The sequence below is a fragment of the Melopsittacus undulatus genome, chromosome 2 (genome assembly GCF_012275295.1).
Source record: "Melopsittacus undulatus isolate bMelUnd1 chromosome 2, bMelUnd1.mat.Z, whole genome shotgun sequence".
NCBI classification, from domain to species: Eukaryota; Metazoa; Chordata; class Aves; order Psittaciformes; family Psittaculidae; genus Melopsittacus; species Melopsittacus undulatus.
Window position 1 is genome coordinate 64,754,951 of NC_047528.1, and position 23,741 is coordinate 64,778,691.

Consider the following 23,741-nt stretch of genomic DNA (forward strand, 5'->3'; position numbering starts at 1 on the left):
TTTCAAAGATCAGATCTCACACCAACCTCATCCAATTGCAGTGCTCATCCTGCTTTGAGCTCCTCTCCTGCTGTGATCCATGAATCATCAGTGGTCTAGAAGACAGTGAAAAGGCAGCTGCAAAGTCACTGCTACTCTGCTTCCATAGAGGCACTGAAATGTGAGATAAGGAGTAGCAGAAATAAAAAAATAACAAAACAAAAAATGTCTCCAAAACATTGCCTACTTTTAAAATCGGGTTTCGAACTGAAGTTGTCACAGTATGGTACAAGATGGATTGCAGATCCCACTTCCCCTCCCTAGGAGGTTTGATAAATTTTATATTAAAACCAAGCTGAATATGGCAGCTGCATCTCCATCAGCAACACAGACAGCTCAACTGCACCAGATCTTGAGAGAAAGGCTGAGGTTGTTACATTCACTCTACACGCATTTCACAGGGCCTTATTTCAGGCCTTATTTAGCCTAGCTTCTGGGACTGACTTTACCTTTGGGGTAAAGGAATGGGGGTCTTCTAGATAGTTTCCTCCAAAAGGAACCCAGTCCACATGCTCGGAGGTTACCAAACCACTGTTAAATGAGGACAGGCAAAAGATAAACAAAATAAACAAATGCATGATTCTGTGGGGAGAAAGAGTTGTCCTCTTCCTAGACTGTAATAAGTTATAAGTACAGAAAAGCATCAGGTCTGATAGCATTTGGGGTAGTCCAGTGTCATGAGAAGCATGGTGCTATGTACAGTACTACTCAGGATTTATCAGCTTGTATTCTGCTGCATTTGGCTTACTTGTACAATGTTAATATTTTGCAAAAAAAAAAAAGAAAAAAGACTTAAGTCACTAAAAACACCTCTCAGATCTCAAAGAGGAAGCTCTCCACCAGGATTTTACAACTTCACCTGAAACTGAAGGAACAGAGTTATTTGACTAAGTTGACTGGGAAGACAGAGTGCAGGAAACATGCTTTAAAGATGCTATGAACCAATACAACACTATTAAAAAATTGCTTATTGTTACATTCAATACCATCCACCCACAGATTCCATTAGCAATGTAATTCAATGTCCTTAGGGCAGCCTTGTTAGCAAAAGCTCTTGAAGCTTGTTAGTCCAGGTGTAGACAAATTGAGAGTGTAGGTGGACATTAAACCCAACCCAAAATAAGCAAGCAGCTCTGAGTGTCAGCAGATCTATAATTAAGGTGGTATTTCAGTTCATTCTCTTCTAAGGCTTCAATTATTATTACCTAGAAGATGGAAGACTTTAATATAGAAAGACATCAGACGGTCAAATATCATTTTCTCTCCCATTTGGCAATGGCACTACTGTAGTAACGCATTGGATTTCTGATTTGTGGAAGAAGTCAGCAGTTTCACTCTTGAGCATCACCATCTTGAATTCCTTTTCCCCAGTTAGCAGGTAAGATGGTGCAAGAAACTTAGCCACTATTAAAGGCAAAATACCACTGCTAAATGAAAGCGTGATCTGGACTCAGCAGGTCCTGGGAGATGCTGGCCATCACCAAGGCCTCTCTCAAGATGTCTGGAGTTTCAGCTCATGGCCTCGTGCTGGCCGTCCTGACAGCACACCTCTGCAAAGGACCACATGCCACTTCAGTGACACCCACATCCTGCATCACCTTCCCTAACTTTCCACACAGTCCAGACTGTTGGACATATACACATGACAAACCAAGACAAGGCCCAACTAAGTGCTATAACCAATTGTTTAAGATCAGCTTATATTTCCTTTTTTTTTTTTAAGAAATCAGTAATTTACTAATAAAATAATAACAGGAGACCTGTTTCTACTGAAGTCTGTATTTTAAAACTTTGAGTCAGATTTACTTCAGCTTCTTAATATAAAATGTCTTTCACAATCTTAAGTGAATTTGCAGTAAATTGGTCTTTTTAGAAAAAAACAAAACACCTTCTTTAGTTTCTAGAAGTTTCTAGATAGGTGTTTGTCTCGAAATACTACTCTTCTGGGGCTGAGATCTTGAGTGTCTCCAAGTGTTCTAGGTGGGAACACTGGCTTCAAGAGTACTGTATCAATCTTGATGCTGCCGCAGAAGTTAGTCATCCTCTGAGTCACTCTCGCTCCTGGCTGGGACACGTGCCCTGATTGAGGACATAAGCTGGTCTTGGATCTGCTTCCTGGGGTTCTCCTCAAGGTCAGTCTTGATGGCACCCGACTCTGAAATTTTCCACTCCAATTCTGCATAGAGGAAAACAAGAGAGCTATGAATGGAGGGAGCAAATGGGAAAAAGGCCATCCTTGCTTCCCCAGCTTTCTCTTACCACCATGAAAAGCAAGACCCTGCTCTATTCCTTCTCCTCCTCTTCCACATCCAGGCCCCAGCCCCTGTCCTGCACACACTCCAGCTGAGCCCTCCCTTCATACAGTCACTACTGCTGGCACAGATTTCAGCCCAGGGCACAGGGGTACTGCTCTGCAGCCCACCAGCAGCATTCCCAGTGCCTTCCTGCTACCTCTACAACCAGGAGTGCAAAAGAGGTGATTGATACCAAGCAGCAGCTTTAAAGGCAACTCTCCCTGTGAAAGCAAATTCAACCTTCTTCTAACCACATAAGGGCAGAAGACAGGTTTGCACATCTATCACCAGTAAAGGAGTACTGATCATATATTACAGCTGTCTCCATCATATACAGAGTTCATCCCAATCAAAACAGTCTGGGAATAGACCTGTGGAGGGACAAACAAATTGCAGCAATTCCACTGACACATCAGAATTACAGGTATTTTTCAAGGATGTATTCCATAAATGCAATTCACCCCTTTCCCATTACACCATGCCTTGCTTATTAGTTCCTTAGCAAAATAGAAAGAGAGACTCCACCATCAATAGCAGGCCTGTTACTATGTAGGCCCAAATTGGATTGCTTCCCAGAAGCAGCAGAAAGTCAATACAACACACTCAGTTGAAACCTCTCTTCTACTCTTGCTGCAAGCCTATCATTAAATCTAATTTCCTTCAGAAACTACAGAGTAATGAATACAACCTCACACTTCTTTTTACCTCTGGTGGAAGTCATCTGGGCTTCGGGGACAAGGAATGAAGAAAATAACAAAAGAACGTGCAGAGTTCCAGTGCCCAGCTACTTGCGATGACCAAATTAAGCTGGCTCAGACATCCCCCAAAATCAACTATTTATGTACTAAAAATGGGAGAAATAACTATAGATTCTGCTCCCACTGCTCACTTCAGTACATAATTAGGCAACCACTATAGTCAGTTAGCTGTTCTCAAATCAGTGATCTCACTAGTGAGGTTTTCCCCTTCTGACAGTTCCAGGCAGACGCACATTTTCTACAGCACATGCTCAAAGTAACCCATAAACTTCAGAAGTTTAGTAGAAAAAAAAACCCACCTCTTTGCATCCTGTCCCAGTATAGACAGTGATGCAATGCAGCAGGGATCCTGAAATGCTGCTTAACTGTTGCTCACTTTAGATAAAGATGTCCTTAAAATCTAACCATAAAAAAACCCTTAAGGCATCTGGACCAATATGCGTACTGAGAAGGCTAATGAGCATCCTTTCAACTGAAGTAAAATCCAACAGGTTACAGAGTTGCATGTGCTTTCCAAGCAGAATCTTTCTCACTGCTGACCTCTGTCTTCAAGCACTGCTGTAGGACACCATCCCCAACCAACCACCTCCAAATAGCAGCTTTTGCTGAAGAGCCACAGTGCTCCAAGACCTGCACTGCTGCCCTCATCACCTCCTGAAGCATGTCATGCTGACAAAGCTGCACAACCCAGCCTGCCTCCAGGCTACTGACCTGCGCAAGGAGAAACAGGCCTATGGAAAACCACAGCCTCCAGGAAAGGTAACAGCCTCTCCCTGTGGAGCCTCGTGGCCCTGAACTACTAAGATGGCAAGAGGAAAGGGAAGTAACCCAATTTCAGGCTAGCAGCCCCATTCAGATAAATGGACAGGCTCTCTTTGAAGGTTCATGAGGAGCAGAGCCTGCATGTCAGGAAAGTACAACAGATAAATACATGCTCTCAGGTTGAAACAAGGAGCACTACAATGCAGTAGGGAAGCACCAGTTATCAAGTGCAGATTATTCAGCAACTGGAGGCAAGGTCAGCCATTCAGGTACAAGAGCACCAAAGAATATGTATGGGCACTATTTAGTCTAACATATTCAGGAAAATCTGTTTCACCCAACACAGGATGTGAATACTTCCACACACATAAGATTAATATTTGTATGTTGGCCTACTCAGCCACTCATGGCTTTTACAAGAAGGCTTAATTGCACATTGCTGGGCTACAAGAGTGCAGAAAAAAAATCCAATATAATCTTTAGTACCTCCCTTCTCCTCCTAAACCTCATTTCTCTCATTCCCAGCAAAGTAGTTTTGCTTTTCCTTTGGAAGATGAGAAATACAGCCACTTACCATCCCTTGTCAGGTTCATGCCACCAAATACCAAAGGCCCAATGAACTGGGCTTTGATATCTCCCTCCAAGTAGACAAATATTGTAGGCAGGTTCTTATCAGGGTAGTTGGGAATGCAGGTGGTAGAGATAGCTTTGATGAATTTCACATCTCTGAACTTTCTTGCAAGCCCGCTCATATGTTGATTTATTAAGGCACAGAGTGGAATCCTGCAAACAGCAACACACATGTATGGAAAAAAAGACAGTAATCAGCTCCAGAACAAAGGTCAGAAATACCAGCTCAGTAAGCAGAATTCATGGAAAGACAAGTCTACCAGGAGCAACTTCTGAATACTTTAGTTATCCAGTGTTCCACTGTTCAAAGAAAATCAGAATCACTGGAGGTTTTGGTGGGTTTTTTGTTTTAAGATATTAGCAATACAACCTTTCCCTCCATCATACAGATAAACTAATTTAAGAAGATATGATATTTAGAAATTGCATGAGCAAGGGTAAAAGCAAAATAATTTTTCCTGGAATAAAGTGTGCAGATGACAAGAATACGTTGGGCAATTAGAGACAATGAACAAAACCAAATACTTCTAACCCTTTCCAGAAAATTCTGGCAACTTATTAGACCTTTTAGGCAAGTTTTTCCATCATGCCAGCAGGACTGGAAACCTGGTTCACTCCATTTTTGTGCCTCTAGAAACCAGGCTAAGACACAGTGATCCTTCTAAAGCACAGCCCTTCACACCTTACCTGGAATAATTTCCAAAACCTGGATATTTCAGTGCAGCAGCTACATCTGTGGTAGCTGTACGGTACAAATCGTGCTGTGCTATACAGATGGACAAAAGAACCCCCATTCTTCATGGTAACACCATTTTAAGGATAAGGTGGGCAGTCTTGAGTCAACAGTAATGAAATCACTAATTCAATTTTTTATTTCTTAGAAGTCCAGAACCAGTTCCTTAATCTCCACAATACCACACATTTATTGACAGTGAGAGGTTTAAAGTTTAAAAACAAATTCTTACCCTTGCTTATAGAGGTGCAGAACTACCCATATATCTTTTCCAGCCTTCGTAACTTCTTGAATGTAATCTTTTCCCGAAATCTCCAAAACTTCCCCAAATTTATTCTTCATTTGTGCTGCTTTCATTTCTGCTAGCCTTTGCTGCCTGAACAGCAAGGAATGGGAAAGAGATCTTGAGAATAGATGTGTTTCTGACAGAATAACACTTAAAGCAACTACTTGAAACCTATACTTTAGACACATTACAAACTTCTTCAAACCCCAGAGCAACAAAAGTTTACACAGACAATATGTGCTCTTGTATTTGCATCTCAGTCCTAAACTGCTAACATGCAGGAAGTACAATTATGTTTCATTAAGTACTTTTTCCCCTCATTTCTGCCCTCAGCAGACACTATACTAGCAAACGAAATAGCGAAAACAGAGATGGTAGAGGTAAAGAAATAATGGAAAGCCAACACTGTAATTATGTAAATCTGCAGCACCTTAATCTCATTCATGCAAAAATTGAGAAGTCTTGGAGGTGATTTTCAAAGCTCTCAGAATCCCCAGCCATGCACTCAGCAGGTGCACATTATCTCTGCAAAAGTAGGTTGTAGATAAAGGACAAGGAATTTAAATGCACTTATCCTATTAAAGACATTTAGAAGCTCTACAAGACACCAGAAACACAACCCACTTTTTCCATCATCAGCCCTAACAACATCCTTTCCCTCTTCAGCAGTATTTAATAGCATATAAAAGAAAATAACTCCAATTTTCACTAAAAACAAATTCTGTATGCTGCTCTGACCTGTACATTTCAATAGCTTTCTCATCTTCCTCATTAAATTCATCTTCATTCTCTTCCAGCTCTTCCAGAGTCATGTCCTCATAAGTCTTCACTAGAACAGAAGAAACATCAAATCAGAAAAAAAAAATCATTGCAGGATTAAAGCTCATCAGCTTTTTTCAGTCCAACAGAATTTATTTACTTTAAGGACAGATTAACTATGAGAAATACAGCTTCTCTGAGGTATTAGTGTTACAGGACTTTTAGAAAATACTATGCACTTTATACATACAGGTGCAAAGGACTCTCATTTGAAGGCTGCCTAGACTAGCACATAAGTACCTGTGCTAGCATTCAAGTTTGATGGCTGCAGCAAAGACATACCTGACACACACAACACAACAGGGATGCCTGAACAACAAGGGAAGGAGGAAGTACACAACAGGCAATGTCATAAGATACTTTTACTTGAACATTCACATGGGAGACTCCCTTCACACCATTCTTATTTCAGTTTTCAAACATCTATAAAAATAGGAAGCTGACATTAGGAACAAAGCTTTCTTGTGCTGGAAGAATCCATGTGTTCAGGAATGTATTTGTTTGACACTTAGATGACCACCCTATATGAGAAGAAGTTTTGGTATTCCTTACAGACTTGGAAAAGGACACATCATTTTACAGGCACATGAACATTACTGATAGCCATTTCTTGTACAAGCTTCCACCAGAAATCATTCCAAAATTTGTCCTCCTGCTGCTCACCAAGAGACTTCTGAAGGATGGCAAGCTGCTCCTCTTCCTTTGCACGCTCCTGTTCCTCCACGTTTTCTTTTGGAGGAAGGATACCTTTCTTGCGCAGGATGTCATTCCACTCTGTGTCTTTATCTGGGTCCTAGAACAGACCAAGAAATGGACTACATGCATTCAAGGTGAACTTTACCACTTCCACAACTTAACACAGGCAAGTTTTTCAAGAGACACAACACAACACAACTGGTAATGGGACAGATGTCACCAGAAAGTCACAGTGTGCATCCTCCTGGTGCTGAGGCTTCTCTGCAGCCCAGACCAACTCTGAATCACAGAATGCTTTTTAAATATAGGGGAGGGCACAAATGCAGAAGAGTCTTTATTTGATTTGATCCTACTCCCCGCAAGTAGAAGCGGTCTCAGTAGAATACAAGAGTTTGTAACCATCGTTGTAGCTCTCACAAGGCAAAGGGGAGAAAATCAGCTGGACAACAGGGAAGTGGGCTGCCCACAGTGCTCACATACAGAGCCTCAACACAGTGACAGGCCACCTACCAGGTCAACAGCAATTGCCTCGAGAAGTGCTGGCAAGAAGACACACCGGCACCAGCCTTGCAGGCATAATTCTGGGCATATAGGAATACTTAGGAGATTCAAGCCTGTGTGACTACACAAGTGCTTAGGGGAAAGCAAGCACAGACTCTGCCAAACAAGCACATTGCCAGGAAATCAGATCTAAATCTATGCCTAGACTGTCCCTGAAAGTTAAAGACAGACTTTACTGTGGCACAGTTGTAATAATCCTTCAAATTAAGGCCTGCAAGCACCTGTGTATTGTTGAAAAATCCAGGAGCTTTTTTTCCAAGTTAGATAAAAGCTTTATTTCTTTAATACATGAAAATTCATTGCTATGCAGTCACAGGCTGATTGCAGTTCCTTACTGTCTTTAGCTAAGTCCACTTTAAAAACCACCTATTGCTGTGCTACGGCTTGTATCAACAGAGCTTACACGAGGCCTGTTTAAGAGACTGCATCTTCTCTCTAGACCAAAACACAATACTTCTGGACTACTGGGAGAAGAAAATAAAGTAAGAAATTAAAAGGTAGCACAGCAAATAGCACATGAGATTACCTTTCTTTGTTTTGTCTCTGACTGTGATCGTTTTCCCTTGACACAGCATCTACTACCGTTTATCAATGTACTAAAGCTGACCCTAAAACGCCCATCCACGTGCTTCCAACAGTAGTCAAATAAGCAGGGTGCTTGAAGACACACCAAACGACAACAAAACCAAGCCATGGAGCTGCATACCAAGGCCCCACAGGGCGGACACCTACACCCGCACAGAGGGAGCCGAATCCAGGCTCCCCCCCCCCGCCTTCCCCGGGGTGCTCCGCCGGTGCTGGCAGCCCATGACTGCCGGCGGGCCCAAGGCCGCCCCGGCGGCCGTGACCAAGCACTGTGCCCGTCCGCAGCTCCTCGCCCGGGCAGGCTTCCGCTGCAGCACACGGGCCGGGTACGCGGAGCCCCCCAGCTGCTCACCTGCATCCTGCCGGCAGGGCCGGGGCCCAGTCAGCGGCAGCAGCACCGGAGCTCGGCAGGGCTGGGATGGGATGGGCCGGTCCCGGCGTGCGCGGCGCGGCCGGAGGAGGCGGCGCTCCCCGGCGGGGCGGTCGCAGCTCCACAGTCCCTTCCCGCAACGCCAAATAAGGCCGGCCCCGGCTCTCGCAGACCCGGCGTGGGCTGGTGGGGGCTGCAGTGGGCCGGAACACTCTACGTGAGCACTGTGGGGCAGCGGCTGTCCGGCTACATGAATTATGGGGTTCAGCTCTTGCTGTGGGCCTATTTCTTCCATCTTCTTATCCTTTTCCGCCAGCATTTCCCATAGGCGCCAGTACCGGGATTTAAAAGGTCCGGGTCCCTGTTTCTAAGGGGGATCCCTCTTCGTGTTTTGTGAAGGGAGCCCCTGCGTGGGCAGAACCGTGACTTAGAAACGCTCCTTTCTCGCCTGTCCTGGTCTCTCGCTGCTCCCCATCCTTCTCTCCTGCAGGCAGAAGGGTGTGGGTGCCTCATGGAGCAGCCAGGGCTGGCGGGTCCCGGTCCGCCGGCAGCTAGGCTGGGCACCCACTGGTCTCCCGGCCCCTAGGCAGCCGTCCATCCCTGCGTGCTTCCCGGACAGTGGTGCTAGAGAGGTTTTCTGCATAGCTAGTTAGATATGTTCATTGCTATACTGTGTACCTACAAGTGGTAGCTATAGTTATTGCATCTTGGGCCTGGGATGAAGTGACTTTCTTGAAACAATAAGAAACTCATGGACAAAACCAGGTCCTGGTCGTGTTTGAAAGATCGAAGAAGAACAATTGGGATTGGTAATACTAAAGGTTATTTGACAGCTTGGCAAAGTGACCATTCCATTACCTAACTTGGCAATGAAACTAACTTTTAAGGTGTCTTGAAATGAATTGACTTCATTATAATACTAAAAATCAGCTCTCCTCTGAGCATGTGGAGTGATTAGAAGGAATGACTAATCCCTTTGAAATATTATATGCAGCAAACATTACATGTACATTCCAATCAAGCATTGTAAATGGGAGTGTACTGTTGATGCAGGAGTCACGACAACGCTGAGATGATCAATGTGATCAAGCAATTGCCAAAGCTTATTCAGATACAGTGCTCCTTTTATACCCTTACTCCCTTATGTAACAGCCTTGGATACTGAGCTCTAATTGGTTAGTCTAGAGGTTACTACCGTTTACAGAGCTAATGTTTATAACTTGTTATAATTGCGATTAAATACCTTACTCTAAAAATACAGTGGGAAACTACAACCTTGGCAGAGATCATTCTCTGCACGTTTTCAGTGGAAAATTACAGAGGCCTAACAAGACAATTGACCTTGCTTATGTCTGCCAAAAATCTTCTTTACAGTAACAAGGCTCATGGTATTGGGATCGCTCACTACGTGGCCTTGGCTCTTTAAGAATCCCACAGTGTACTACCTTATAACTGTTGTGTATAAATTTAACAAGAAAGCTGGTAGTGGTGTGCTTGATTTGTGGAACAGGCCACCCAGCACCCAGACCTGAATCAAAATAGTTTCTCTCCTGAGCGTGTGGAATTGGCTTACTGCATGCCAAGCATGAATGTGCAGACACTGAGGAGTGGGTTAAGTGTGGTGACCCAAGTACATGTGGGATCAACAAGCCGTTCCCTAAAAACGGACACCTCTGTCTTCCCAAAGAATTGAGCAGACCTTGTGCTTTCCTCTCAAAGGAGAGACCTGCTTCCACCTCTTCTTCCTTTCCTGCTCTAGCTGATGGTCAGCACACTCACCCAGGAGAGGGTAGCCCAGCTCTGAGTCTCCAGGAAAAGACCCCAACACAACCTGCCAGCAGGCCTTAAGACTGTGTTTATTCTGGGCATGAGGAAAAATTACTGTCTCCACCAAGGGCCTGAAGTGGAAATTTGGAAGCCTCATTATAACATCATGAACATCCCATTAACACCCATGTATCCTGAAGCACCCTACGGCACATACCTTGTGCTAAGGCTTACTGAAAGGAAGACACAGCCACATTTTCTGCTTCTGAATTAAAATAGATGGGTAGCTGCACTTTGGGAGAACGTCAGTCCTTAGGGTGAGTATTCGGATGTGTGCACCCATCTCCCAGGGCCCTAAGGTGGAGAAGCCTAGGACTCACCCAGTTTGGACTAGATGTTTATCCTTGTGGGAAAAGTGGCTGAGTGATAAATGGAGCCACAAGTGCAGATGATGTAAGAACTTTAAATCAGAAAGGGCAATGGAACCTTCTGGCAAGGCAGCATGTGAGCTAAGGCTTTTGGCATCACAATTTTGGAGTCTTCTGCAGGTCCTCCAAAGTTTTTTGGCTCGGACCTGCAGTTGTACCCAGCATGCAGAAATGAAGGCTTAGCTGTCAGTGCCAGTTTTGTGATATGAATTATGAATGTTTTGTCAAAGCCTGGGCTTCCACGGGGACCTACTGGTTTAACAGTCATCTTCTTTGGCTGAAATACCACATGGCTTCTGGTTGGAACCTATTTTAATCACTGGAAAGCAAACAGAAAAAGCAAGAGCATTTATTTTCTATAAGGTGCTCAAAAATATTCATTTGCTTTGAGATTTTTTGCCCATTTGAACTGAGAGGAACTAGCCAAGGACCCTTGGTACCGGAACCCTGCTGTTCCCAGAGGAAACCCTGGGTCCTACATAGGGGAGATTGCCACCAGAAGAGGGTGCAGAAGCCCAGATCTTATCAGCAGCCGCATCTCGTCACTTGATGGGGCTCAGACACAGCACGAAGCCTAGCTCTTTCTGCGCAGGACACACATAAAGTAATGCACACTTTCCCCCTTCCCACCCAAATAAATATAAACTGTATTTGCAAAGCACATTTCTCCTGTGTACTTTTATGTTTTAAATCAAGCTTCAACTTGAAAGAGAGGACTGGTTTTACACATGGTGTACAGACAGAAATACTTCAGCCAGAGCTGGTGAGAGCTGCTAATGTCACAGTAAGACTGAAATACATTTGTGGCTCAACCCTTGGAGACAGCCTGACTTATCTATCTATCTATCTATCTATCTATCCATCCATCTATCTATCTATCTATCTATCTATCTATCTATCTATCTATCTATCTATCTATCTATCTATCTATCTATCTATCCATCCATCCATCCCTCCCAAGAAAACTTGCTTCTGGGTATCTTTAACACATTCTTCCTTTTCCCTCAAATCAGGGATTAGGAGGAAGATAAATCACATGTGGTAACACCTCATTAATTGTCCAGGTGAACCACTGATAAGGAGCAAAAGCTGCTAATAAAGAGGTTCTGCTCCAGGTGTAGGGGAATGATGTTAGGTGGTTTGCTTGCCTTTGAAGGCAGACTATCGCAAAGCATAGGCCAAAATAAGGACTTTTTGAAGATAATGGGCTATTTTTTAAATTGATAATATGCCATGAAAGGTTTGGGCTTATTGTTATTTTGTAAGTTAGCTGTACTAGTAACACAGATGTCTGTTATGTAAGCAGAATATGAGAAGTATCACCTGATAATAAGGATAAGGAGCTATGGCTTGATTTGCTTGGCTTCTTTTATGGGTTGGGACTTTTTTGTTTCTCCCTTCCAAATTTTATTCTGTTTTTTCTTAAATATTTAAATCTCTTTTTAAAAACCACACAAAACCTCCCACATGTTAGTTTAGTGATGGATGTTCTTGTGTATTGCAAGCAGCTGTGCTGAAAGCTAACTGTGCTATTTACTCATAGATTAAAAATGTTATTTAAATGAGTATTTTTGCCAGCCAAATTTAAGAGTGCTCTAACTGGACTGAATTTCCTAAATCTTGAGTAAATAGATGGTAATTTTTATTCTTCACGTTGTGTTGTCTGAATCAATTTTAACTTTCCCTAGTGCAGAGCACCTCCAGTACTCTCGTTACAGCCTGGGAATATCACTTGGGGGATTAATTTAGAACTTAGTATGAAAACTTCTTGGAGTATTTTGGGTGGAAGATGCTGTAGGCTGCAGGAACTCTTCAAAATGTATGCTGTAAAAAGGTTATAGTAGTTAGACTCTTAGCTCTGCTATTAATGAACTGCGCTGCATGGTGCTGTCTTTCCTGAAGGAAAGAACAAGCTTTCTTCCTGATGTGGAAAAAGAGGAAAGTGTAACTCACCTTGCTATCAGTTAGCTGTAGCCCAGGCACCTGGCTAATTTGAAGATCTCCAACCTGTCAGCATACCTGGATGTGGAAAGAAACATGTAATGGCTGGCAAACCTGGAGGTGCATTGAAGAAATCCAAACCAGCCAAAGCTGGTCTGCAGTTCTCCACGGGTCTCATCTGCAGGCTCCTTAAAAGAGGGAACTATGCTGACAGGATTGGTACCTCACAGCTCTTATCCTGTGTGACCATTGCTCGAGGTGGGGTTATGCCAAATACTCTTTCCCAGCTCCTCCCCAAGAAAACTTCCAGAGATCCTGTTCCTTCTCAGGAAAAAGGTGGTAGCCAGTGAAACATGCTTTTCCTGGGCTGGCCTGTTCACTTATGGATGATGAGACTCAGTAGCACTAATTTGTATGTGTCTTTGCTTCTTTGTCAAGTGGGTTTTTTTTTTCCTTATAATTTTAATATACTTTTAAAGTTTGTAATAAAGTTTCCAGAATGCAACAATGTTCTCCTTTCTTTTCTCAGCTCCCTTTCCAGGGACAGAGGAACACAGAAAATATCAAAGAAGCCTAGTACACCACCCAAATAAGTTTTTCTAATGTCAAGTACATGTTTGCTTTTTGAAAACATAATAGGTAACTGCTGTGATCAGGTAGAAAAGTCAAGACCCACACTGCTGTTCATGTGAACGTTTTTTACATCACAGATTCATAGGGCAGTTAGTTCAGTGCCCTGGAGGTTGTTTAACTCTGCTTTAGAAGTTGGTAACCCTATGCTTTTAAATCTTGTTGCTGTAAAGCTGTAACGAACAGCTGCCCATCTTTAGACTGCTCCAGCATGACACTAAATCTCTGTCCCTCCATCTTGTTGTAACAACCATAGGCAGTTTATTTAAAATCCAGTGCAATATTTGTGATGTTTGTAGAGATGACTGTTTTGCTTCTGTCCATCAGTGCAGAAAAGTAAAACTCTCCACATCCAAATGAGTCCCCTGGCCTTTGCTGACTAAGTCATTGACAGTCATCCCCCAGGAAAGTGCCCAGGGTTTCTCTGGTCACAGTGGGTTCTGGAGCTTGCTGTTGAACTGGAAACCAGGGATCTGCTGCAGCTGTATTAGAATCACTCTGGCCCTGGGGCAGTGTCTCACAGATTTCATAGCATCTCACACAGAGAAGAGCTGGCTAGGACCAGCTTCCTAAGCTATAGCTGGAACATGAACTTTTTTATTTGAAAGATATCTGCCTGTCCCATTGAGTTTGACCTAGCTCCTTTACCCCCTCAAGGCATAAGTGTGTCAAAGCCTACTGGCCAGGTTTGTGATGCTGACAGTTATCAGAGCTGTATGCAGCTGAGTTGATGACTTTCCTCCAGGCTGTGCTTATGCAGAAATGGGAAGAGGTTACCTGACTGAGCAGACAGCTGTGATTTCAGGATGATGGACAGCTGGAACAGTGATTGTATGTAGCCTGGTTTTCAAGAGCAATTTGGTGAGATGGCCTGCAGTTAACCCAGCGAAGTGAAAGATGTTGTAGAAATGAGAGAAGTAACAATGAAAGTAGATCTTAGGCTTTCTGCATATAGTAAAGATGTATCATATTTGTGCTTACTCTATACACTGTAGATTAAAAAAAAAGCTTTAAAGGAGACACATGAGAAATGTACACATCAAACCAAATTTATCTCCTTCACTTGACCATAGCAAGGGGGAGCAGGCTTGGGAATGATTATTTGTTTGGACCAAGTGAAAATCTAAAGGTTTGCAGTAATGGTGGAAGACTCAACCAAGGTAGTAATTTTGTGCAGTTTTAAGCATGGTGCTTACAGCACCCTTTGCTAATCTGGAGCTGTGTGTCAGTCATCATGCTGGTCCTGTGAGCCTGCTTTGCACCACACCAAACAGACTCTGCAAGGCATGGCCGGTGCTCAATCAGCTTCTAGAAGTGCCTTCACCTGCCATTTTCTGTGTGATAAAAGACAGAGTGAGCTGTGTGGCTCTGCCTGTGCTTACACCCAAAGAGTTTGTGGTGAAGCACAGGTCCAAGTCAAAAGTAAATTTTTAAAGCACTTTCTTAATCACAATTGATCAATGACCCAATCTCATTTGCTTTCTTTTAACCTATGGTTCAACCCACTCTTAAATTAACCAGATAGCACAGTGATCTGAAAACTCACCCCTCTGGTGTCACAGTAACAAAGGATAGTTTCCTAACCCAGCTGCTCAGCAAAAGCTTCTGTTGGGCCAGGGCTCAATTTCTCAGCACTTATATATTGAAGAAAAAATACTGTTCAGAGTGATTCTGGAGAAAAAATGACAGTGTGGCAGATGGGGACAAGTCCTAGAAGAGAGAGAACCCAGTGTCAGAGACCCTGAACTTTTCCAAGCTCTGCAGTGCATGGTCACAGAGCAGCTTGACCACTGCTGGCAGCACAAAGAGCAGTAGTACAGGTTGCTGGGTTTAATTCTTGATGAGTGCAGCAAGGTGAGGTGTGCCCCCTTCCAGCTGTAATAAATTAACTGCAAATCAGAAATACTGCAGTTCTCTGCAGCATCCTAATACTAATACAGTAAATATTAAGCTTATTTCCAGAGGAGATCAGCTTACAAGGTGCTAAGCTCTACAAGGAGTAGTGGCAATTTTTCATGCTCTCAAGGACAGTAGTGAGTTGCTCTTGTGTTTGGTCCTTGATTGTTCTCATTTTGAGGGGTTGAATCAGTGCTCACCCAGGTGGCTGTAAGCAATGCAAGGATTGGTAAAGATACGGCTACCACTGTGGAGTTTAAAAGGGGACAGCTTTTGGTGGAAGGTGTGGTTTGGGATAGTGGTATTGCTGGGAAAGAAGGTAAGCTAGGGGCCTGTTCATGTGAGTTTTTAAGTAATTATTGCATGTTTCCTTTGTATTATGCAGCTATTGTTTGTTCCCAGGAATTTAAGGGAGTTCTGTGTTTTGTGTGAAGCTGCTTAAAGGGTGGGTTTATTTATTTATTCTTGTATTATATGTTTTAAAGTTTTCTAAGGCCTGCAAGCATCTCCTACAAGAACTCTTTATGGCATTTTTAAGCACTTAAGTTTGATTTAGCTCCTCTCCACATCTAGATAGAACTTCTCAGTACTTAAAAACAACTGATGTTTAAAACTTGAGATACTTCTGTATACAGATTTGGTTTTAGATTTGTTGACCAGTTTCTTTGTGTTATGTATTGAAGACTTATTGGTACTGTTCATCACCAGAGACTTTGTATGGGGTTTGTTAGGATGGATCCAGTACCATACAAGAAGATTGTGCTTGTGTGTTTGCAGGAGCCTGATGTGCAGTGTGCTGAGCAGAGCAATTTTGGTGTTTGATGTAAACCAAAGCTTCTCTTGTTCCTGATTGTGGCTTGTTATCTTGCAGCTGTTGGTCCCTTCATTTCTGCAAGGCAAGATCCATTTGAAGTGGTTTCCAGTAGGTGAAGTTCTTCCCTGTTCTTCAGATAGAGATGCAAGTTTCTATGTCTGGCTCTCGTAAGTCCATCATTGCAGAAACTGCTTAGATCCCTATGATGGGCAAGTTCAATAAAGCTTCCCTGAAGGGTTTCTGAATGCTTGCAAGTGTCTTTAAGCTTAGTTTTCTTAACCTTTCTCCTTAAGAGCAGCTTATCCTTGATACTGAGTCAGAAGACTTTTCTCCTAAGTTCTTACTGCCTTGAAAAGTTTTGGAAATCTAGTAGATGGATGACCAGTTGATCTGACTGAGCTTGTAAGTGCCTCTTGGCTGGAAACTTGCCATACTCTCCCCAAGCAGCAGCCTGACCCATTGCTCCTTCAGACAAAAGTGTGAACAGCTAGCAAACTTTCTGAAATGGAAAACTGACTTGTAAAGGGATTAGGTAGTGAGTGAGATGAAGAGGAAGGAAGAACTTCCGTTTCTGTGTCTGTTTAGTTTGTGTTTTTCTTAATTCTTTCTCTTTTTATACTAGATTAATATCTAAATGGGGAAGAAGACCACAAAATCCCACCCGGGGCCAAGGGAATCCAAATCAGACAAAGCTGATCTGCACTTCCCTGTGGGTCGCATCCACAGGTACCTTAAAAGAGGGAACTATGCTGACAGGATTGGTACCGGTGCTGCTGTCTACCTGGCTGCCGTACTGGAGTACCTGAGTGCTGAGATCCTGGAGCTGGCAGGGAAAGCTGCACAGGAAAACAAGAAAACCAGAATCCTGCCCAGACACATCCAGCTGGCTGTGAGAAACGATAATGAGCTGAACAAGCTCTTGTGTTGTGTGACCATTGCTCAAGGAGGGGTGATACCTACTATTCTTCCTGAACGTATTTCCAAGATGCCTGCTCCGGTTAAACCCCCCCACCATCATGCCTAGTCCCAGGAGTTCTAAGAGCCACAAGGCTCCTGACCTTGCATTTAACCCCTGGCCTTCTCCACAACTGTGTTTCATGCTGGTTGGCCTTTTTGGTCAAAATTTCTGTGTGTGTCTACCTATGTGTATGTCTGAAAAGCCATTAAAAGGAGGGTGGCTGGTTGGCTTTCTGTAGTTATGTCCTTCAAATGAAAAAATCCTATGTACATGAATAAATAATCATGAAAAGTAGTTGTGTCCATCTTGTTCCCTTCTATAGAATATTTGTTGCACTAAACAGAAGATATTTTTTCTTGGGGAGTGCAGTTACTTAAGGAAACCTGCTTTATAGTCTTTAAAGCTTGTGTCTTCATGTGTATAGCTGGAATCTCTATTCAATATGTGTTGAAGTCTGCTTCATTTGACCACTTCAAACCTCATCACAAGCACAGATAACTATTTTAAGTAGGTGTGCTGCAGAGACTGCCTTATAATGGTGGTAAAGCTCATGAGTTATCTTCTTTAAGATTTAGATATGGATGTAAAGCTGTGCTGTGGCTTTGGAGTGCCACTGCACACTCTTTGGTCCGAAGATGGTGTTGGAATTGTCCTTTCTGTTTCTGGATTGATGTTGTGCAATCCAAGGAGTCTTCTATGCATAGTAAATAAACCTTGTTAGTGCTTGAGCCTTAAAGAAACTAGAATCTACAACCTTCTCTAGGTTCTTTTACAAACTCTTCTTAGGAATGAATCCAAATATGTTTTCCACCTCTCCGGTGCTGGGAATATCATTAGCTGCTTTGAGGCTTGTTCCCTTAGGATTCAGACCAAGGAAATGTGTTAAAATGCAATCCATGAAGTGGCCTTTTCCAGGACCTTCCTAAACTGTTGTCTTCTGCCTATGCAGTACAAAAGGCTGCCTAAGCACTGTTAGATCTGCACTCTGGATTGCAACATTATGGTGGAAACACATGAGTATTAGTGTCTGCTGTGCTTTGGAAGACTTTAAAAGCTTCACCAGCATGATGCCATTCAAATTTAAAAGTTCATTACTTCTTCTATTTGTCAAAATAATTGCATTATTTTGTGTTTGGATTATTCCATTTGTAACACAGAACAGGAAGACCCTTGTGTCCACCATCTTCACATATATAAATCCAGACAGATAAAAAGGCTATATAAAGAACTTCTTCAAGACTGACACTAGAAGGCCAGGGTTTTGGGAGCTTCTGTTCCCTATAGTCATCTGTATTGTGCTGCTGCTTTCTCTAGTGTAAGTCAAATATTCTGCTGCTTTTGTGGTCTGAGAATTGAGACCTTTTGGAGATTGGGCTGCAGGGTGTTCATCTCTTTGTACAGGCAGGCTAGGGAATTTAAATGAAGAGGAAGAAGTGGTATTGTGGGACTGCAGGCAGAAGACTATGTATGTGAAACCTCTAGCAGGTGTGTAAGCTGCAAACATCTACTAGAGGCTAGACTACAAGAAAACCAAGGGAGGAGAGTGTTGGTGTCAGGTCAGTCTCAATATAACTGGCTGCTATGAGCACTAGAGATAAGTGCTTTGTAGTGCAGACAGTAGAAAAATGTTGGTTTGAAGGCAGCCATTGCTACCTGTGTAAATGTGGCAACCTTTGGCTAGAGATCTAGAGGGCAAAATGCTGCTGACCTGTATCACAAACCAAACCCTCTGTCTTGAAAGCAACAGGGGCTCCTTAGGGGACTGCTGAATGTTTTCCTACAGCAGTTTCAATCAACATTGACCTTATGAGCTGTTGTTGAATCAAAACAGCCCCCTGATCTCCTGTCAGGCTGATGGTTGTATCTCATGCTGTGTTGGCTCAGAGGCTTGCTCATTGCCTGTTCGAGCCAGCTGCCCACAGCATGGGTGCCTCTGCAGTAGCAGGGGCTTGCTCCTGTCATGCTGCACCACTCCTGCTGCTCACAGCATCAGTGTGAGCCAGGCTGCTGTGCTCATGTGAAAAGCCTTCATTTTATTTTTCTTTTGATTGTTAAAGTAAAACACCATCCTTCATGGTGGTGTTGGCACAACTTGAATATTTCCATGCTGGCAGGAGGCAGTGACCAAGGGTTTGATGATGGCTGGAGCTGCTGAAGAAGAGGCTGTTTTCAATGCTTCTGTGATATGGGCTGCAACTATGAACCCCCATGGATATTTAAAAGGTCTCTATCTGGACTTAATCTGTATAACACCAAGTACATGAGCTGAGACATGACCTATGGAGCATGAGGTTTCAGCAGACCCCTGTGCCTGTAAAAATCCTACCTTCCCCCCCCCACCCCAAGAGAAATTAATAGAGATCTTTCTCCAAGTATCAGCAATAATGGAGAGGAAGGAAAGCTTGATGCTGGCATGTATAAGAGCATACAACCATCTCAAAGAGCTGTGTGGCTTGTGCTGGGACAAGCTAGCTAAGAGATGCTGCTGCTGCCATCCAGGGTACAGGACTCTGCCTGAGACCTGGTCAGAGGGAGAGCAGCCTTTGGGGTGATGCTGGTTGGTCTCTTTGTTGCTGAAAAAACAGTTCAATACTTCTGTTATTCAACTCATTGAGCTTTATTGGAAAGTTTATGTGGACTTAAGTGTGACTACAGGGTGCATCCTGCTACTCCAGAAGCAGCAAGTTTGGGAAGATGCGGTCTTTCACAGCTGAGTTCCCAAAAGATTATCTGGGGCCTGCAGCTCATGTTTGCTAAAATGCAAGGTGAGGAGAGGCATCACCTTCAGCAGTGGCTCACCCTCAGTGACCTGGTAAAACTCAACAGATGAGAACCAACTAGAAGAACACTGGAACAAGGAGAAAACACTGGTAGGTCCAGGGAGAGCCACAGGGAAAGAGCATCCCTGGAGCATGCAGGAGTCCCAGATGCTATTGTACAGCTCTGCTCTGTCTTTAGTAGAGCTGACCTATAGACATATAGGTTCCATACAGAAATACGCCTTACTGTGGCTCTCCAGTTCTCTGTGCTCCCAACTACAGCTTTTCTGTTGTACTTCTAAATGTAGAACAACCAGAGAATTCATTCCTGCTTTTTTTTTTTTGTTGTGAAGTCTCTAGGCAATTGAAAATATAATGCCCAACATTAAGATATTAATTTTAGGAACTCATTAATTCTATTTCTCTCATGCAGCTGTGAAGCCTGTTTTGTCTGTCTTTTGAAGATACGTTATCAGTGCTTCAATGGGAAACTTTTAATCTTTGATTAAAGAAAGCCAGTCTGAGTTTAAATACACAATAAAACATACATTCAGTCTTCCAGCATATTCTCAGCCCTCTGCACTGCTCTACCCCAAATAAATACCTGATAATATGTGAAACATAGGGTTTGTGAAGGCTATCCTAGTAGCTGGGTCAGATTCTGCTCCTGTTTTCACCGCTGTTACCACCTTCTGTCTCTCTTCCTTAGCTCTCCTTTGTGTCACAACTTACATACTTCCATGACCTCAGGGGGCACGTTGTTTGTTAACTAGCTAAAGTTATTGACTATTTTGAAGCTGATGGGTGTTTTAACTACTGGAAATTATTGTTTTGTTTATGCAAGCAGCTCCTTAGACTCCCAACCAAAGGGTTATGTGAAGTGAGTGCATGAGAGAGAATGGCACAACCATTTCCAGCTTTGCGATGAAAGTGAATTTTCTCCAGCTTGCTCCAGCTACCCCAGTGCTGTGTGTAGCACCTGTGAGAATATTTTTGCCAGCAGTGTCATGGTGGGATTTCTTAATCATTCTGCCCTCCAAGAAAAAAAATTCATTGACACTCAACTGTCAACCATTTTAACATTTATAATGTCTACAGCAGCCTGGCAGCTGGGGAGAGGAGTCAGTCATACTCTTAGAAATGTGTAACCAATGAACCACCAAAATGTGCAAGCTGACCCTGGGTTATCTCTGTGCTCTGATCTCCTTTGAAAGCAGGGAAAGGGGGACGTGGTCACCAGGCTGAGGTAGCTTTTAAATGCATTTGCCAAAGTGACAGACCCAGAAAAAGCATTCACTGCCTCAACTTGATCGTTGCCTCCTTTGTCAGAGTGCAAGCTCTCTACCTGCCAAGCCAAGGAGGGCACACACATGTTCTCAGGCATTGCCTCAGTGTCTGGGTGCCTCTCATCTTCCTAAGCACCATAATTCATGCATCTTTCTACTCATGCCCCAGGTTCAGGAGGCTTTCATGAAGTTCCCTCAGACTTGGTTTGGCAGCTATACTTTCATTTGAATTTACTCCTCCCAGGAGCTGCATTATCCCAGCACCTTGCTTTGCACCATGCCTTGAATCTAGGGCTCTGAACTCCCACCAGTGGGAGTTCATTGACTCATGGCAAGTGAAGGCACCATGCAGAGCCAGCACAGCAGCAGAAGGAGGGAACCTGACTCTGTTACTCAGTGGTTAGGTGAATCAGCAGTGACACTGACTGATTCTTTATTCCTTATTTTTTTAATGTCTTGTCCAGATGTGATCTCAACCCATGAGTGCATTTCCAGGCATCATGCCATGCAGACTAAAAGGTGGAGTCACCAGGCTTACCTTGCAGAACGCAAAAGAAGTGCAGCTAGTAACCTGAAAATAGCTGTCCTTCATCTAGGTCAGAGGAGAAACTTGAGTCTTTCTCCTTGTAGCATGCACTGAATCCAGGGCACTGGTTAAGCCAGAATTAATGGCAAAACAGCGAGGGGCGATGTTGAACTGTTGCAGCATTTGGCTGACTTTCTCTTTTGAAACTCAGCGCTGAGTCTCAAATGTGCTCAGAAGACAGTGAAATTTACTGCCTGAACTAAGAAACAGATTTCTTTTATGAGCTTCTCTATTCATTCAAACATCATGCAGTTGCTTGATGAGGCTTAAATCATACTCTGCTAGGTGAATTCACCAAGGAAGGAGCTTGCTGCAGTAAGGGAACTCAAACATGGCCTATGCATCTGTCTAGGAAACATTAAGCATCTGTCACTCAGCCTGGTCCCTCTCCCTTCCCAAGTTTTAACTTCCTTACTTATTTCAGATTTACTTTTATTGTTCTCCCCTGTTTGAGTCATGGTAACACATCAGATAATGTACCTAGGACCCAACTTGTCCAGGGTACCCTATACATGTACTCTGCTCACTGGGACACCATTCAGTAGTAGACCTGGGAAACCTGCCACAATGTGCTTCCTATTTCCCAGTCTGAGAGCTTCTTTCTGCATGTCATCACAGAGGCCCAGTTCTCACTATGACTTAGGTTTAAATGTGTTTGTATTGGTGGAGATACACTGGTGTTAAACTGTTTCGAGATGCAGACCCTGGCCTACTTTTGACTGAGAACTTCCCTTGTGGCCTCCTGATGGGCATAAGGGGCATTTCTTACATGACAAAACAATGGCAGCAATAAGAAATCCTGGTAAAATAATATCAACTGAGTGCTTCACCATCACTTAATAGTGCAAATTGAAGCATTCTTCTGAGAAATTCAAAGATGTCCACACTGGGACTCCTTATGTCTTTAAGCTATTTCTCTTTCGAGATCACTTTGTCTTCAGATAGGCCTAGTCTTCCTTCCTCTGAAATCATGGAAAAAGATTCAGAAACTGGTGAAGCCAGGTCTTCTAACACAGATTATAAATTCAGTACTTGTCCATGGTACAAATGAGTATGCAAGTTATTAAGATCTTAAGAAAGGATCTTCTCCCCCTTCAGACCCTTGTAATCCATCTCTTTTCCTCCATGGATCCATAGATTTGTTTGTAATTTTTAAAAAAGTAAAATGACTCTTCCACATTCAGAAGGTTTTCACTTACTTTCACTACATTAAGAATCTACAGTTCCTCTAAAAGAAAACTTGTTCTGGTACCTGCTTTAAAGCATGTTTCTCCACAGAGCATATTCCAGAGGAGGAAGGGCTGAAGAAGTTACTGTTGGGAGAAATGGTGCTGAAGTGGTGAGGAACTATGAAATGGGAGAATGGAGATGAAAATGCTGTAAAAATAGCAAGAGAAGGATAGACAGGGAAAGAAAGAACAGCATAAATATCTGCAGGAAGTGAACGTAAAATTTATTGCGCAAAATGGCATTTCATGATAGAATAAAGCAAAAAAAAAGAATAATTCCCTTTTCATGATGGAATAAAGCAAAAAAAAAAAAGAAAGAATAATTCCCTTCATGGCAGGAATTACTGGGTCATGTTCTTTTGTTTATGCTGTAAAGGTTGTCAAGCAAGACAAATGTCAGGATATTTTCTGGCTGTTCTGGCTCTGCATTTATACCTGCTGTCACATTACCTACTCAACAGGACCACTGATATTTTCCAGACATACTCTTCCTTCCACAGCACTGGCTAAAAGTGAATGCAGCTCATTAAACTTTGTACCAGCCTTGGCAGGGGCCACCAACAAATCAAATGGCTGCTGAAGAGGAAGCAAACACAGTGATGACACTTCACTGCTGCCTTACAACGCATCAGCAGAGGAAGAGAAGCATGGGGACAGAACAGCGGGAAAAGTTTTTTCGTTGTGTTACCAGTCTGAACAGGATGAATGCAGGACTGGGTTTCAGCACCGCAAGATGTGCACTGAAGGGTACTTAAACATTTGCTAGAGTAGGGCTAGTTTCTCTGATAAATAATGATGCATTACTGTAATAAGATAACAATTTTTATTTGAAGATAAATTTGAATATAAGGATAAAAATCTCTTACTTGATTATAAGGTAAACTGTGAAAAATATTACTAGTCTATTACTGTAA

At 43.0% G+C, this 23,741-nt stretch overlaps 2 protein-coding genes across 2 annotated transcripts; one reads left to right on the top strand and one right to left on the bottom strand.

Moving 5' to 3' along the window:
• Window positions 1–640: 640 nt before the first annotated feature.
• Window positions 641–8,602, bottom strand: PDCL3 (phosducin like 3). The gene is made up of 6 exons (XM_005151370.3): window positions 8,516–8,602; window positions 6,985–7,114; window positions 6,241–6,331; window positions 5,449–5,592; window positions 4,428–4,636; window positions 641–2,215 (listed from the first exon to the last, which is right to left on the bottom strand). The coding sequence occupies exons 1-6, from the start codon at window positions 8,519–8,521 to the stop codon at window positions 2,073–2,075; spliced, it is 723 nt and encodes a 240-aa protein (XP_005151427.1). The 5' UTR covers window positions 8,522–8,602; the 3' UTR covers window positions 641–2,072.
• A 4,168-nt stretch (window positions 8,603–12,770) lies between these two features.
• LOC115946887 (uncharacterized) lies at window positions 12,771–17,033 on the top strand. The gene is made up of 4 exons (XM_031051108.2): window positions 12,771–13,005; window positions 15,377–15,514; window positions 15,879–15,910; window positions 16,653–17,033. Exons 1-4 carry the CDS (start codon window positions 12,771–12,773, stop codon window positions 17,031–17,033), a joined length of 786 nt encoding a protein of 261 aa, XP_030906968.2.
• Window positions 17,034–23,741: the final 6,708 nt, after the last annotated feature.